The sequence below is a fragment of the Mucor velutinosus genome, assembly GCF_035048745.1.
Source record: "Mucor velutinosus strain NIH1002 chromosome Unknown tig00001563, whole genome shotgun sequence".
NCBI lineage: Eukaryota > Fungi > Mucoromycota > Mucoromycetes > Mucorales > Mucoraceae > Mucor > Mucor velutinosus.
In genome coordinates, this window is record NW_027041904.1 from 2,555,286 (window position 1) to 2,568,884 (window position 13,599).

Sequence of the window (13,599 nt, forward strand, 5' to 3'; positions counted from 1 at the left end):
AATAATACAAATGACCTATATTTCTTGACCCAAATGTACATCGAGTTGACGATAGCTTGCTATACAATATATGAGTGTGTGAGTGTTTGTGCACTATCCAATCTAACTCCGTCATGATGGTAATGAAAATCAGTCTGTAAATTACCATGGTTAAATTCAATAGATCAAGGAGTTTTATACTTGCAGAAAAGCAAAACGCACGTTTTAAACAGGAGCAGCGCACTCCCTTTTGTATCCATGTGTCTAAAACAGCATGGTCATACAGCGCAATGAAGTTTATTGCTTCTGGGTACAGAATGAAACGGGCTAGATAAGCGTCATCTAAGGTTCGGATTTGAAATCCAATGTAAAGTAATCTGACACCATAAATTAATGGAATCATAAGGCGCATCTGATTGTAAAAGAGAAGGAAGAAGGATGTTGCGTGAATCCAAAAGGGAACTTCCCCTAATTAACATTTCGTATTATTAAATTTAACGAGTAATTATCAAATCAATGACGCAAATGCATTCATATAAAATATACAATGAACGTAATAGATCATGATACTATAACTCGACGCTGAATCAAGGCCGATCATTAAAACCATGTAGATCAGTCTTTGAAACTAGACACATCATTGCTTCCAGCAAACGAAACGCACGTTGCTGTTTGTCAGCGTACAATTGATCCCAATTTAAAGCATTGAATGTGATCATGGGTCTGGTTATGAGTTATTCTAATGATGTTCTAGTATTTTTTTATATGTAATACAGGATTGTTTTGATGTAACTGTCTCTGATTACAAGTGATATATGGATTTGAACTAAATAATTCGCTTAAAGATGCATTGTATTTGGGATATCTCTGGTTTTCAATGAAAACGAACCTGGCTCTTCATCATCATCAGCCTCAGGGCCTATGAACTCCAGCCTGCCTTACAACCGCTATCGCCTTGCTAACAAGCTGTATTATTGTGCTATGATGCAGCGATACAACAGTGCCACTCCATCTAACATTTCCGGCTGAATATTTGAGTGTAACAGCATACTCTAATGTTGGATTAATGAATACAACGTTTTTACGCCTACCATCATAACAAAAGCGCGTCTATTGACAAGCAAACGTACAAAACACAGCCAAATTCGATAGCTTTCAAACCTTCATATCTTGACATGTAGACCTTTCTGAGCCACCGGAATGACGCCAAACAAATGTACTTTAATAGTAGTAACTTCCTGACACCTTTGCTCAACTTTTTGGGACCAAAAAAAAACATGGCCAAAAATCGACCAAAAAGCATGAGGGGTACCTCATGATTTTCATCGAAAATCAAACAACCGCATTTTTCACCTTGAAAATGAAGGCTTTTACTATGGTATATATCAGATCAAAATGTTTCTCTCGATCCAAAGCGACTTCTGAAACCACGTTTATGAGGTCTTCATATACAAAATTTCGACATTTTGGCCAAAAACCTCATTTCATAATTTCGAAAATTGCTCAATAACTTTAGTCAAAACATCTATATTACTTGGCACCATCGGAAGCGCCTTGAAAAATACTCCAAGAATGTATTAGGAAGCATTTTTTTTTTGTAGGGGAGTCAAGCTCCAGGTTTTATTTAAAGTCCTTTAAATGTCATGCTGAGGGATAGAAAAGACTGTTGGTGGACCCAATGTCTGCAATGAAGGGGAATAAGATATTTTTGAACTAAGTTGGGAAAGAAATCTACTACTAATAAGGTGCGACTCCTAGAGCCAGTACAGTCTTGCGGAAATCGTCAAAATATAGATCATGGATAAGAGTACAAAAACACCAAACGAGGACATCAGTACTACGTCAAAAAATCAAACAACTTGCGTTCACCAGGATTTGAACCGGGATCCTCCCGTTGGCATACGGGAGTTCTACCACTTCGCCCTACCACCAGGGACCAAAGCTTAAAGAAGCATTAGGTGATCATCATGTTTTGTATAGCCAAATCTGGCAAAATAGTTCAATCAAGTCGAAAACCCATCAAAATCTGGCCAATCTGGAGTAGACTAAGAGGCTGAGTTGAGATTAATTTTGGTGGCTGGTGGGATCGGCTGGCAAACTCAATGCAGTAATGGATGCTCTTGAAACGTATCGAAAGTAGGTGGCAAATTACATAGCATTATCATTAGCTATATTATTTTGCTTGCATTCTATATGTAATAACGCCAGTCTATCAAAATACTTGATAGATCAACTCCTTTCCTTTTTGACGCTTTGAAAGTGTCTAGGGACCATAAATAAATATATTACGTTACGATGAACATTTCGATTATTCGGTTGGTTTCCACCAAAATGTTAGATGACACTTGATTGATAGTAATTTAATATAAAATTACTAATCATATATGAGCCATGCCTTACAAATGCCTAGCAACTCAGTTTTCATATTAGGGTCGTAAAAGTGTCTAGGGACTATGCCATAATACCACTATCTGATATCGGATATCCATAAGAAACAGACCCAAGTGATGCAGTTGAAATGAACGTCTAAGCACACGAAATTGTCATTTTCATTAAAGAAGCTAATTAAAAATCAACAAAACCACTATTTCATATTGTTGAGAATCGATGTTTGTGAAGCTGATGAGACGGGGCTGCAATCGCAAAGTAATACCACTTAACCTAACTACTTCTCTAATGCTCGTGCTGTAAGATTCTGTATCTCATGGACTGGATCGTTGCAAGCTTAAGATACTCATGTAAATGCATAATGCAAACTTGTTTCTTTAATAAGCAAAATTACACAAATGCAGATCCTGGTTTACTTTTAGTTTTGTGGTCTCTAAAGTAATGATAATGATTTACATAATACATATATAGTAAAAGAGTATAGTCAAATGTCTTATGTCACTCTATTACAGTGTGCTGAACAATATTATTGTTTGTTATCAGAGAATATCAGTATCCCAGTGCCACACTCTTATGAAACGTCTACTCTAAAAGATAGAACAATATTTTGACTGAACATTAGCGATATCAAACGGCTGGTAGAGGTTACTGATCTGTATAGCTAAATCGGCCCACTATACTCGTGTTTTGGTGATCATATTCTATGCGATCACTGTATAATAAATAAAATATGATCATGATGATACATAGTGCTTGAGTCTCCAAAAGAAATATAGCAATTTTTATTATCTCTTTCTTTAGTGTCGTATTTTTTTTAGATTTATGCCATTTACAATTGCTATCTACTTTTTGTTTGTCCCTGTTTGTACCTTGATCGTAGCTGTACGGGGATTGAATACAACACTCTTTGCATAATATTACCTATCAAGCTTCTTACAAAAAGCCTGGGGTCAAAGCTCAAAGTAAAGCGGCTGATGGAGGTCATACTAGGAATCAAACCCGTTTGATATGTAGCTTGTATTATAAAGCATGCGTTTGCCGGCTATTCGAGGTGGCTTGAAGGAATCTCACTGGCTAAAAGTCTTGAATTTAATATGTTTTTGTCTAATTTCTACAGTTCCATGAAAGTACACAATGTTGTTGCTTAATTTTTATACGTACAAGCCATCCCTCTGTAATTGCTCCTTTATCTCTCGTTAGATACAAAATGATACAGACATTACCTCAAGCGTTATTGCTCACAATTGCAGATATCCTGACTTCTGAAACAAGATTGAACTTGGCACGCACGTCGAAATACATGTGGAAGTCATTTACAACATCTGTTGAGTCAGTATATACACTTAATAGCACTGTTCCTACCTTCCTGCTACATAAGCTAAAGCATGTGTATATTCGAAACAAATATTACTGTAGCAACGAGATTTCAAGATTACTCGACAATGCTTCTCAACTCGAGTCTGTTCATTTCGCATATCGTGATCACTATGATTATCAGTTTTTGAGCCTCTTTATAGCAAAAAATATCACGCGTAAACTTGCTTACCATGTTCCTAGTAGCGCGATTAACGTGTTCCAAGTGCTCTTGGAGTCACAGCAGCTCAAAAATATTACTGTTGTCCCTCTTCAATACGATGCCGAACAAGCAAGCGGTATTGTTACCCCTGAGCGCATCAACAGACATGTACAGCTCATCAAAGAGAGAATGAAGATTGATTGGGCTCGCTCACGACTCACGTTCAAGGAAAGAGCAAAGTTGAATCACCATCTACCTGTATATGTCAATCAATTGATGTGCCTGCATGATTACTCGCTGTTGAAAAAAAAACAATTGTTTGCAGATAAATATATGAAGAAAGCAGCCAACGTCGATATCGAGCAAGCAGATGCTCTGATTAGAAAAGTAGCACCAATGTTTGTCGAGGCAGTTATCATCATCAAGGACAACTGGTACATGATTACAAGTTTCTCTGTTTTCATTCATGATCCACAGCACATCGATGATTGTGCCGACAATTCCAAATTCGCATACCAAGACAAGCCTATTGCCTTCATCATGCGTAAAACGGCTTTCGGGTCGTCATCTTATGAGCTTGTCATCAGATTTGGATTCATAGAATTGCTGGCTGACAGTGGATTTATGGGATCAGTTGAATCAAACACATTCTTGCCCTTTGTTGGTTCAGCATTAAAGAGCCTTCCTCTTGAAGTCACCGGCAGTATCAACACTCTGACCAGCGCCTCAATCTTCGTCAACAATGATCAGCGGCTCTATGGCACGCACCCAAGACTGATCAATCAATATTACAAGGATTCATCAACTCTAGATTGGCATTTTTACAGCGCTAAATTTGATGAGGCGGGCTTTAAGCCATTGCACCCATTGAAGTTGGTCGATGCCCCTTGCCTGGTGGAAGCGTCTTCGTTCATTATCAATTCTTTTGCTCATCGTGAAACCAAAAAGAGCATAGCAAGAAAATATCAAAAGGCTTTGAAAAATTCATCAGTTTCCAAAAATCTGGAGAGGGAAGTATCGCTTGTTATGAATTATCTGGATGCTATTATTTCCCATCGTCGAGGCGGGCCTGCTATCTTCCACGAAACCAAACATGACAAAGCTTTGGTCAAGCGAAACTTGTTGCAACTTTATCAAAAGGTGTTGCAACCCTATATCAAAGCACAAAATCTGAAAACAGTAGCAAGGGCCCAGGATGTATACAAGCTGAAGAAAATCAACTTGTTTGATTGAGGCAACATTTGCGGATCTAAGAGCTTTGGCAACACGATAGTGTTCATGTTGTGGTCCTTTGTATTATGCCACTTCCCCCTGCTTTTCGCTTTGGCCCCTTCTTTTTTACACCTTTTATAATTCATTTACTGTTGCCTTCTTTTACTTTTTTTTTTATTATTAGAATTAAAACTTTGTATATTTAAGTGTGGTAAATATTCCATTTTTCTACATGGGTGAAATATTGCTTCGTCTAGTTGCGATGAACATGTTGCATCCATGGCAATCAATGTGCACATAATTGAGTCTCAATCTACCAGCAAATATATGTTTCCAAGGATTTTCAGTACCTCTTTCAGACATCTCGTGAATTTATTGAGTTTGATGCATTCATTTCCATGCTACAGAGGAAAATCTAATCACAACAGAAAATTGCAAGCATTGAATGAGAAATCTTAAAGCCATCTACTACAATGGCCGCCTTTCAATCGCTACGATTGCCACTATATTTCAGGAACACCCCACTATAAATATATAGGTATTAAAAGGCTTTTATTGAATCAAATCGCACATCATTATAAATCTAAGTAAGTCTTAAACTATAAAGCTTTTCTTCGTTCTCATTAAAGCACTTGTAGCTATAACGAGTAAACAGGATCAACCACGAGAAGGTGAAAGCTAACTTGATCCCAAAAATAACGAGGAGTCAGGCGAACCATGTATTGGAGCAATCGTGGCAAATTAGCTCGTACACTTACAGTCCAGATATATAATCTGGGGTAATGACCCTCTCTTGCTAAACAACTTCAAGACCACCGTCGTTTAGCTCAGAGTTAACGACACTGAGTTAATGCGGGCCGAAGTCGCGTCCAACTGGGCACTGTGCAAAATCCCTAATCGAGAACCACCCATCCTTTAAAAAAAAAAAAAAAAAAAAGGAATAAGGAGAAAAGAAACAGATGGAATGTGGGCAAATATTTTTATAGAGAAACATGTGATATTTTTTTTTTTTTTTTGCATCTTGCGTCATTACAGCAATTTTTTTGTATCACCATTAGTCCCAGCATTTGATAGCATTGATCTATATCAGGGTTTGATCATAGTAGCGAATTCGATTTCTCTACTTCCCATTAATAATTGAGGGCTTAAAAGCTACTTATATAGTAGATTTTTATTTATCTTTTATTTGAGTTTGTCTACGGCCGTCATCGAGCATAGCGAGATTGCATTTAATTCAACATTGGGTAACACTGGCCTATAAGAGGACTTTACCGTAGCGAAGGTTAAAAGCCATAGCAATCAAGCATCTAATCCAACATTTAGCAACGTTGATTTTTATGAGGGTTTTTGCCGTAGCAAAACGAAGGCCCTAAACCCTAGTATATAAGCAGCAAATTCAGTTTTTCATTTTTCCATTATTAATAAGCTTACCAACAAGATAACGCATCAAAATTAGCTTTAACAAAATTAGTGTGCCTCCTATTCGAATTAGAAATTGCACAAGCTGCAGAACTGCCCTTCTTCCAGACAATTTTGGCTACCAAAGATGCGAATTACACCATGTAATTAAAAGCTATGAAGCAAGAACATAACCAAACTTGACAACTTTTAAGCCTTACTATCTTGACATGTAAACCTTTCTGAGCCACCAGAATGGCACCAAACTGCTGTATTCGAGTAGTAGTAACTTCCTGACACCTTTGCTCAACTTTTTGGGGACCACAAAAATATGGTCAAAAATCGACCAAAAAGCATGAGGTACCCCTCATGGTTTTCATCGAAAATCAAACGATCGCATTTTTCACCTTGATAACGAAGGCTTTTACTATGGTATATCTTGAATCAAAATGTTTCTATCGATCCAAAGCAACCTCTGAAATCATCTTTGTGGGACTTTGATATGTAAAATTTCGACATTTTGGCCAGAAACCTCTTTTCATATTTTGATAAATTGCTCAATAAGTTTATTCAAAACATCTATTTTATTTGGTACCATTTGATGCGCCTTTAAAAGCACTCCAAGAAAGCTTAAAGAAGCATTTTTTTGTAGGGGAGACGAGCTCCAGGTTTTATTTAAAGTCCTTTAAATGTCATGCTGAGGGATAGAAAAGACTGTTGGTGGACCCAATGTCTGCAAAGAAGGGGAATAAGATATTTTTTGAATTAAGTCGGGAAAGAAATCTACTACTAATAAGGTGCGACACCTAGAGCCAATACAGTCTTGCGGAAATCGTCAAAATATTGTATTAGGAAGCATTTTTTTTTTGTAGGGGAGTCAAGCTCCAGGTTTTATTTAAAGTCCTTTAAATGTCATGCTGAGGGATAGAAAAGACTGTTGGTGGACCCAATGTCTGCAATGAAGGGGAATAAGATATTTTTGAACTAAGTTGGGAAAGAAATCTACTACTAATAAGGTGCGACTCCTAGAGCCAGTACAGTCTTGCGGAAATCGTCAAAATATAGATCATGGATAAGAGTACAAAAACACCAAACGAGGACATCAGTACTACGTCAAAAAAATCAAACAACTTGCGTTCACCAGGATTTGAACCGGGATCCTCCCGTTGGCATACGGGAGTTCTACCACTTCGCCCTACCACCAGGGACGTATTAGGAAGCATGGGCCGATCATCACAGCTTATATAGTCGAATCTTGTACAATAGATTAAAGAAGTCGAAAAAAGACACAATCTGGCCAATATTGAGCAGGTAAGAATTCTCTGAGTTTGAATCGATTTTAGCGCTGCTGGCTGACCAAAATACCTTTCTTCGGATGATGACAATGGTGGTTGGGATGCGAATGGGGATCATAAATTTGAGAGAACTATCGCTTAGGTTGAATACTTTCTTTTGATTTTGTTGGGTGTTTAAATAACTGATAAAGTCAGTTAGGCTGGCTCACCGCCAACCTATATGTAATCGTAACTTGCTAACCGTGATTTGCTTGCTTCATAGTACTTGATTATATTATATGATGTAATACAGGATTGTTTTGATGTAACTGTTCATAATTGCAAGTGATATATATATTTGAACTAAATGATTCGTTTAAACATGAATTGTATTGGGAATATCTCTAACTTTCAAGGGAAATGGATCTGGCTCTTCATCCTCATCGGCCTCAGGGTCAACGCCGTAAATAGTCTTTGGGTATTCATCTTCATCTTCATCGTCGCCATAGACTTCCTTTCCATCAATGAACTCTGGTTCAGGATCTGCAAATACTGGAGCTTCAGTAGGTCCATCCTCCTCTTCATCTTCGTCTTCATCTTTGTCTTCATCATCGTATTCCTCGACCTTTTGCTTCATATCACTTTGCTCAATGTCCTCATCTTCTTCATCATCGTCATGAACGAGGTACTCTTCAGGCACATCCTCAAGAGGAATACGGTTTCCCTCCCCATCCACGTAAACGATACCTCCCTCGGACTCAAGTCTGACTTCTTGCTCAATAGGCTGATCGATATTCATGATATTGGGCTCATTCGACTTGTTTAACGTCACTCTTCGAGGAGCATCAGCGTTATAGTGAGCGCAATTCAGATCCCATGAATCCAGCAGCGTAGCTTGCTCACATCCAGCAACACTCCAAGGTTCACCATAGGTAATGGGAGAGTAAACATAGTACGTGTATACAATACAAGCACTTGCAATGACAGCAAATACAAGCTTGACGATACGAGGGGATCTCTTGAAGATCAAATCGATGCCGACGCCCAACGTCAATACAGCCAAGTACAGAGCAGGCATGTAATGCTGCAAGAATAACTGACGATCCATATAGTAAAAGGGGACATAGTGCAGCACCCAGCCCAGAGCAAAGAATCCAGCAGAGTTTTCAAAGAAAGCACGCTTTCCATTGAATTGATCGTGAAATCCTCGTTTATCGCGCAATTGGAAAAAGGCAAAGATGATGCCAAAGGTGAATACAGCAACGGTAGAACTCCAGTAGACCAACGGGTTGCCCAGCAGGATGATCTGAGCAGTGTCTGAGACCCAGTAGTTGATGCCAGAGCGGAGTACGGGCCATGCATAGGGACGTGTTTGAAAAGGATGTGCTTCCACTGAACCGACGTTGAAGTTCCACATGGCATAATGTAAACGAATGAATTTGGATACAAACCCAGGTCTATGTTCAGGCTCGATATCGACATCAGCAGGCAAAAGAGGGTTCTCTGTTTCGTCAATGATCCACATGATCTTGGATTTGATGCCTTCTTGGATGCAGGACACTTCTTGCTGTTCAAATCCCCAGTCAGGCAATCTTTCATAAGTAGAATACAGATGACAATCTTGGTTGGGATGTTCGAGACGGAAGAGACTACGACGAGCTTCTAAATATTGACCAGCTTCAGGATAAGCAGTATTGTTGTCAATTTGAATACGCCAAAAGTCGTTGGAATCGCCAGTGTGGTTCACAAAGCCGTAGCCACTCACTTCAAAATGATAATCAGTATCTGTCACAGGGGCAGGCACGTTATGACTATGGAGCTTGCGAGGAGCAGTGGCTACATGCTCAAGTCGAACAATATCACCATTGCGAACATATTCTAGATAAGTAGTATTGTCACTGCCCAAAAGATCATGCGTGTCCTTTTCATAGACATCTGCTTTCAGGATTCTCCACCAATTGTTCTCGTCTCTATAAGGATATAATGTCACTTGTTGCTGACCAGACCCATCTACATAGTTGGCCGCGTGAGAATGAAGATAACCGCCTGTTGTTTCGCGATGGCGCATGGTAATAAGCGAGCCATATGTAATAGGCACCGGCGTATCCACAGGGTCGTATCCTCTCAATTCATTCTGTGTCTCAATCTCCATATAAGTGTCACCAGGACCTGACTTTGTAAGAATAGCAAAATGAGCGTAAAATGTTGCCACGTAGATGGAAATGGGGATGATGCAAAGACATGTCAATCGTGCAGTAAAATGAATAAAGTATTTACGCTAAATCAAACATGAAACCTCCAAAATTAGACATGTGTTGCATAATGCCAGATGAGCGCTCTTACTTTTGTTACTCGCACATTTCCAAGAATCTCCCATAATTGCTTCAGTGTAGACACACCCACAGTAACCGTAGTGAAGACACCTACCCATTTACTACTACAGGCACAACCTAATCCAACGCCTGTCAGGAATAACCAGATCCACCAGCTCCGACTGAACGCTCTATATTTATCACACATATGCGACATGTCAATTTTCTGTAGAAAATTCGTAGGATGAAAACGCACTGACCGTTGTTTATAGAAGGTTGTATATGCGTACACACTAAATGCAGTAAAAAACACAAGGTATGAATCCAGTAAGATGAGGCGGTTGTTGGTAATTAATCCGTTTTCTAAATTACATTATTAATTTGACAATCAATGAAACGTGTTTTTGATTTGTATTACCAAAACAGATTGCCAAGGCAGTCATTGTACCAGCGATTCTTGAATGCCCAGCATTGCGAATGGTCAAATAAGCCAAAGGTACCACCAAACAGCCTAATAAAGTACCAAGAGCACGGATAGTAGTGTATGGCACGCTGGAGGGATATTCACTGTCGTTGTCATGTCAGCACTCTATCAAGATCCAAACCAATGGCATTTGTGTACCTTCCAATCTCCTTAAAGTCAAACTGGCCATTGTATCCTGCAATCCAACCAACCAACGCAATCAGCATCTTGGCCAACTGCACAACATCAAATCAGAAGGTTTTTTTCCTGTTTTTTTTTTTTTCATAATTTATACTTACGGGCGGGTGCACATCAAAGAAGAATTTCTGTGTAATATAGTAGGAAGCTTGCCGGCCAAAATGAACCTCATCAAAACTAGTATGGATGAATGTCAGTCCATCAGCCTTTGCACACGCAACAAATACTTACACTACTTGGTTAGGATGACTGAGGTTTTTGAATCGAATTGGCAGTGACACGATAAACATAGCAAAGGCAATGAGTGCATCATTACTGCTTGTAGCCTCATGAGTTGCTGGCTTGACACATTGCTTGTGCTTTTTCAAATCATCCTGTTGGTGATCCATCACCGAGAAAGCATTTTTCGCTTTTCGTCGCCTCAATTCCGAAGAGGAAATGGACATGCTGGCAATTTAATGAAAGGATTAAAAGATGAAAGAAAGACGAGAAACATGGACCCAACTCAAATCTTTATTTCCCAAAAAAAAAAAAAAAAATCAATATCTGGAAATTAGAGTTGAGTCTCCGTTTTGTATCATGAAAAAGTACTGAACAGCAGCTTTAGGCAGCAAAGGATGCCTTCATGGTATCCAATAAGATGTCTGCATGTTGGCGTTGGAAAGTCAACATGGGACGAAGACGCACAGTACGGTCTCCACAACCGCCAATGTTGACACCGCGTTGACGCATGTCTACCAAGAAGGCGTCTCTCTGTTTGGCATCAGGTAGATCAAATGCAATGAAGGCGCCCTGGCCACGGATGTTCTTGATAGGGGCAGACTCGGTCATCTTGGCCAGATTGTCTTGCAAATAACTACCTACATCTTGTACATTTTCCAGCAATTGCTTGTCCTTGATCTCTTGTACGATGGCAGCTGCTTGCATGGCACGAACAGGGTCACCCATCCATGTATTGTACAAGCGATAGGCTTGTGTGGGACGGAGACGAGGGCTCAGGTAGAATCCGGCTGCTTGAAATTTTTTAGAAAATGTAACCATATCAGGTGGTGTAGGTAATTGCCATGCTTCATGAGCCCAGAATGTTCCGGTTGCACCAACGCCTGTTTGAACTTCATCTACAATGAACAAAACATCATTCTTTTGACAGATGGCTTGTAAGCCTCTAAAGAATTCAGGGGAAGCTAGTAGTAACAGTGTTAATCATCTCTATCTTCATATTTGAGTCAGGGCGCCAACATTTACCATGGTTATCACCGCCTTCTGATTGAATGGGCTCAACAACAAGGCCAGCGACAGGTTTCTTTGCTGTGGTAATCATGTACTCAACTTGATCCAATGCCTGTTGCTCCACTTTTCTGTTGTGCTCCTTGTGATCTTGCAAAGGATACTTGAGCTGAGGGAAAGGTGCCTTGGGCCAATCGAATGCAGGAATGTCGACTTTGTGGATGGCTTTACTGGCAGTAGCTGTCAAGGAACCAAACAAGCGACCGTGGAATGCTTGATTGAAGCTCAAGATGGACATGTCGTCAGGAGATCCAGGTGCTTCGTTCTTCATGCATGAGTTGAGCTCCTCCAGGTTGAAATCACGATCACCACGTCTCTTGGCTGCCTTGTACATGAAGGCCGTTTTGAAGGCATTTTCATTTGCGCAGGATCCACACATGACAGTGAACACGTTGGTCATGCCTTTGGGTGCCACTGCCATGAATGCCTTTTCAACTGAATCCACCCAGTCCACATTGGGGTTGACACCAAGAGCAGCTCTGTATAGTATCCATGTCAATGCTCCATATCCAATTGGGCTTGTATTATGTTGCCTACCTGTTGGCTAATGCAGTTTGAAAAGCAGGCTGCTGAGAAAGAGCCAAAAAGGCAGGATTGTTGTAACCAACAGGAATAGACGCAATTTGAGCAAAGACATCCAGCAATGTGTTTCCGTCTGCATCCACAATGTAGTTTCCCTTGGATTTAGCAAAGTCTATATACGAGGTTACTATAAAGCAGGTATCATGTGCATTGTTCAACGTTTGCTTACCTGCCACGAAAAAGATGGATCTGGTATCTTGATATCTATCTAATCTTGACATGATCTCCTTTGATGCAGGGCCTGGAATAGCAGTAACAACATTGGGTTTGGCTGGCTCGTCTGGAAAAAAGGCTGAAGTGGCAGCTTCTTTGATGGGAGAAGCGACACTTGCCAAGTAGCGAGCGCGTTGTGTTGTTGTCAATGCAGACGACCAGCGAGGCAGCATGGCATTTTTACGTAAGATGGCGGGAATCATATTAAGGGATCGAGAGTGGGGAGAGAAGAATAAGAAGGCAAAAAGGAAATTTAAGGGTTTAAACGTAAAGAAGAACATCAGCATGCTTGACAAAAACGTTTATATATGATGGTTGGACTTCCGTGGGAAATTCCCATTGCCTTGCCTTATACTGTAATGATATTTGTCATGTTGATACAAATACATGAACCGTATAAGGCTATTTCTGACTCTTGATAGTGATTGGAAAAGATTAAAATTCTAGAGCAAGCACACAATTGTACATTAGCTGTATCTTTACAGTTGCATCGTTTCACAAGCTACGTTATCAGTTGATGTGTGCGGTATCATCTTCGTATTTAGGGTTACATCGATAAAGAAGATCTCGGTGTTTGCTACAGATATACATCGGGGTTTATGCTGATCAATCTTGGGGAGATCCCATAAACTGCAACTGTCAAACGCTAAAAGTGGCACATGCAGCTCCTTTAAAGACCAATGGTTGTATATAGCTTTTTTGTTCATTTGCTAGTACTGCAGAATCAGTTTTATCTTTTACAGTTATAATTCGACACAACCATCGTCAGTGGTCAAC

At 39.8% G+C, this 13,599-nt stretch overlaps 3 protein-coding genes across 3 annotated transcripts; 1 reads left to right on the top strand and 2 right to left on the bottom strand.

The window, feature by feature from the left end:
* Nucleotides 1-3,574: 3,574 nt before the first annotated feature.
* ATC70_009452 (uncharacterized protein) lies at nt 3,575-5,116 on the top strand (the record flags this gene model as incomplete). Its single annotated transcript, XM_064828684.1, has 1 exon — nt 3,575-5,116. The coding sequence occupies one exon, from the start codon at nt 3,575-3,577 to the stop codon at nt 5,114-5,116; it is 1,542 nt and encodes a 513-aa protein (XP_064685886.1).
* A 3,027-nt stretch (nt 5,117-8,143) lies between these two features.
* ATC70_009453 (uncharacterized protein) lies at nt 8,144-11,186 on the bottom strand (the record flags this gene model as incomplete). The annotated part of the gene is made up of 6 exons (XM_064828685.1): nt 8,144-10,045; nt 10,111-10,217; nt 10,498-10,646; nt 10,702-10,778; nt 10,842-10,917; nt 10,972-11,186. 6 exons carry the CDS (start codon nt 11,184-11,186, stop codon nt 8,144-8,146), a joined length of 2,526 nt encoding a protein of 841 aa, XP_064685887.1.
* Nucleotides 11,187-11,343: 157 nt separating this feature from the next.
* Nucleotides 11,344-13,025, bottom strand: ATC70_009454 (uncharacterized protein; the record flags this gene model as incomplete). The annotated part of the gene is made up of 4 exons (XM_064828686.1): nt 11,344-11,924; nt 11,986-12,506; nt 12,565-12,721; nt 12,779-13,025. The coding sequence occupies 4 exons, from the start codon at nt 13,023-13,025 to the stop codon at nt 11,344-11,346; spliced, it is 1,506 nt and encodes a 501-aa protein (XP_064685888.1).
* Nucleotides 13,026-13,599: the final 574 nt, after the last annotated feature.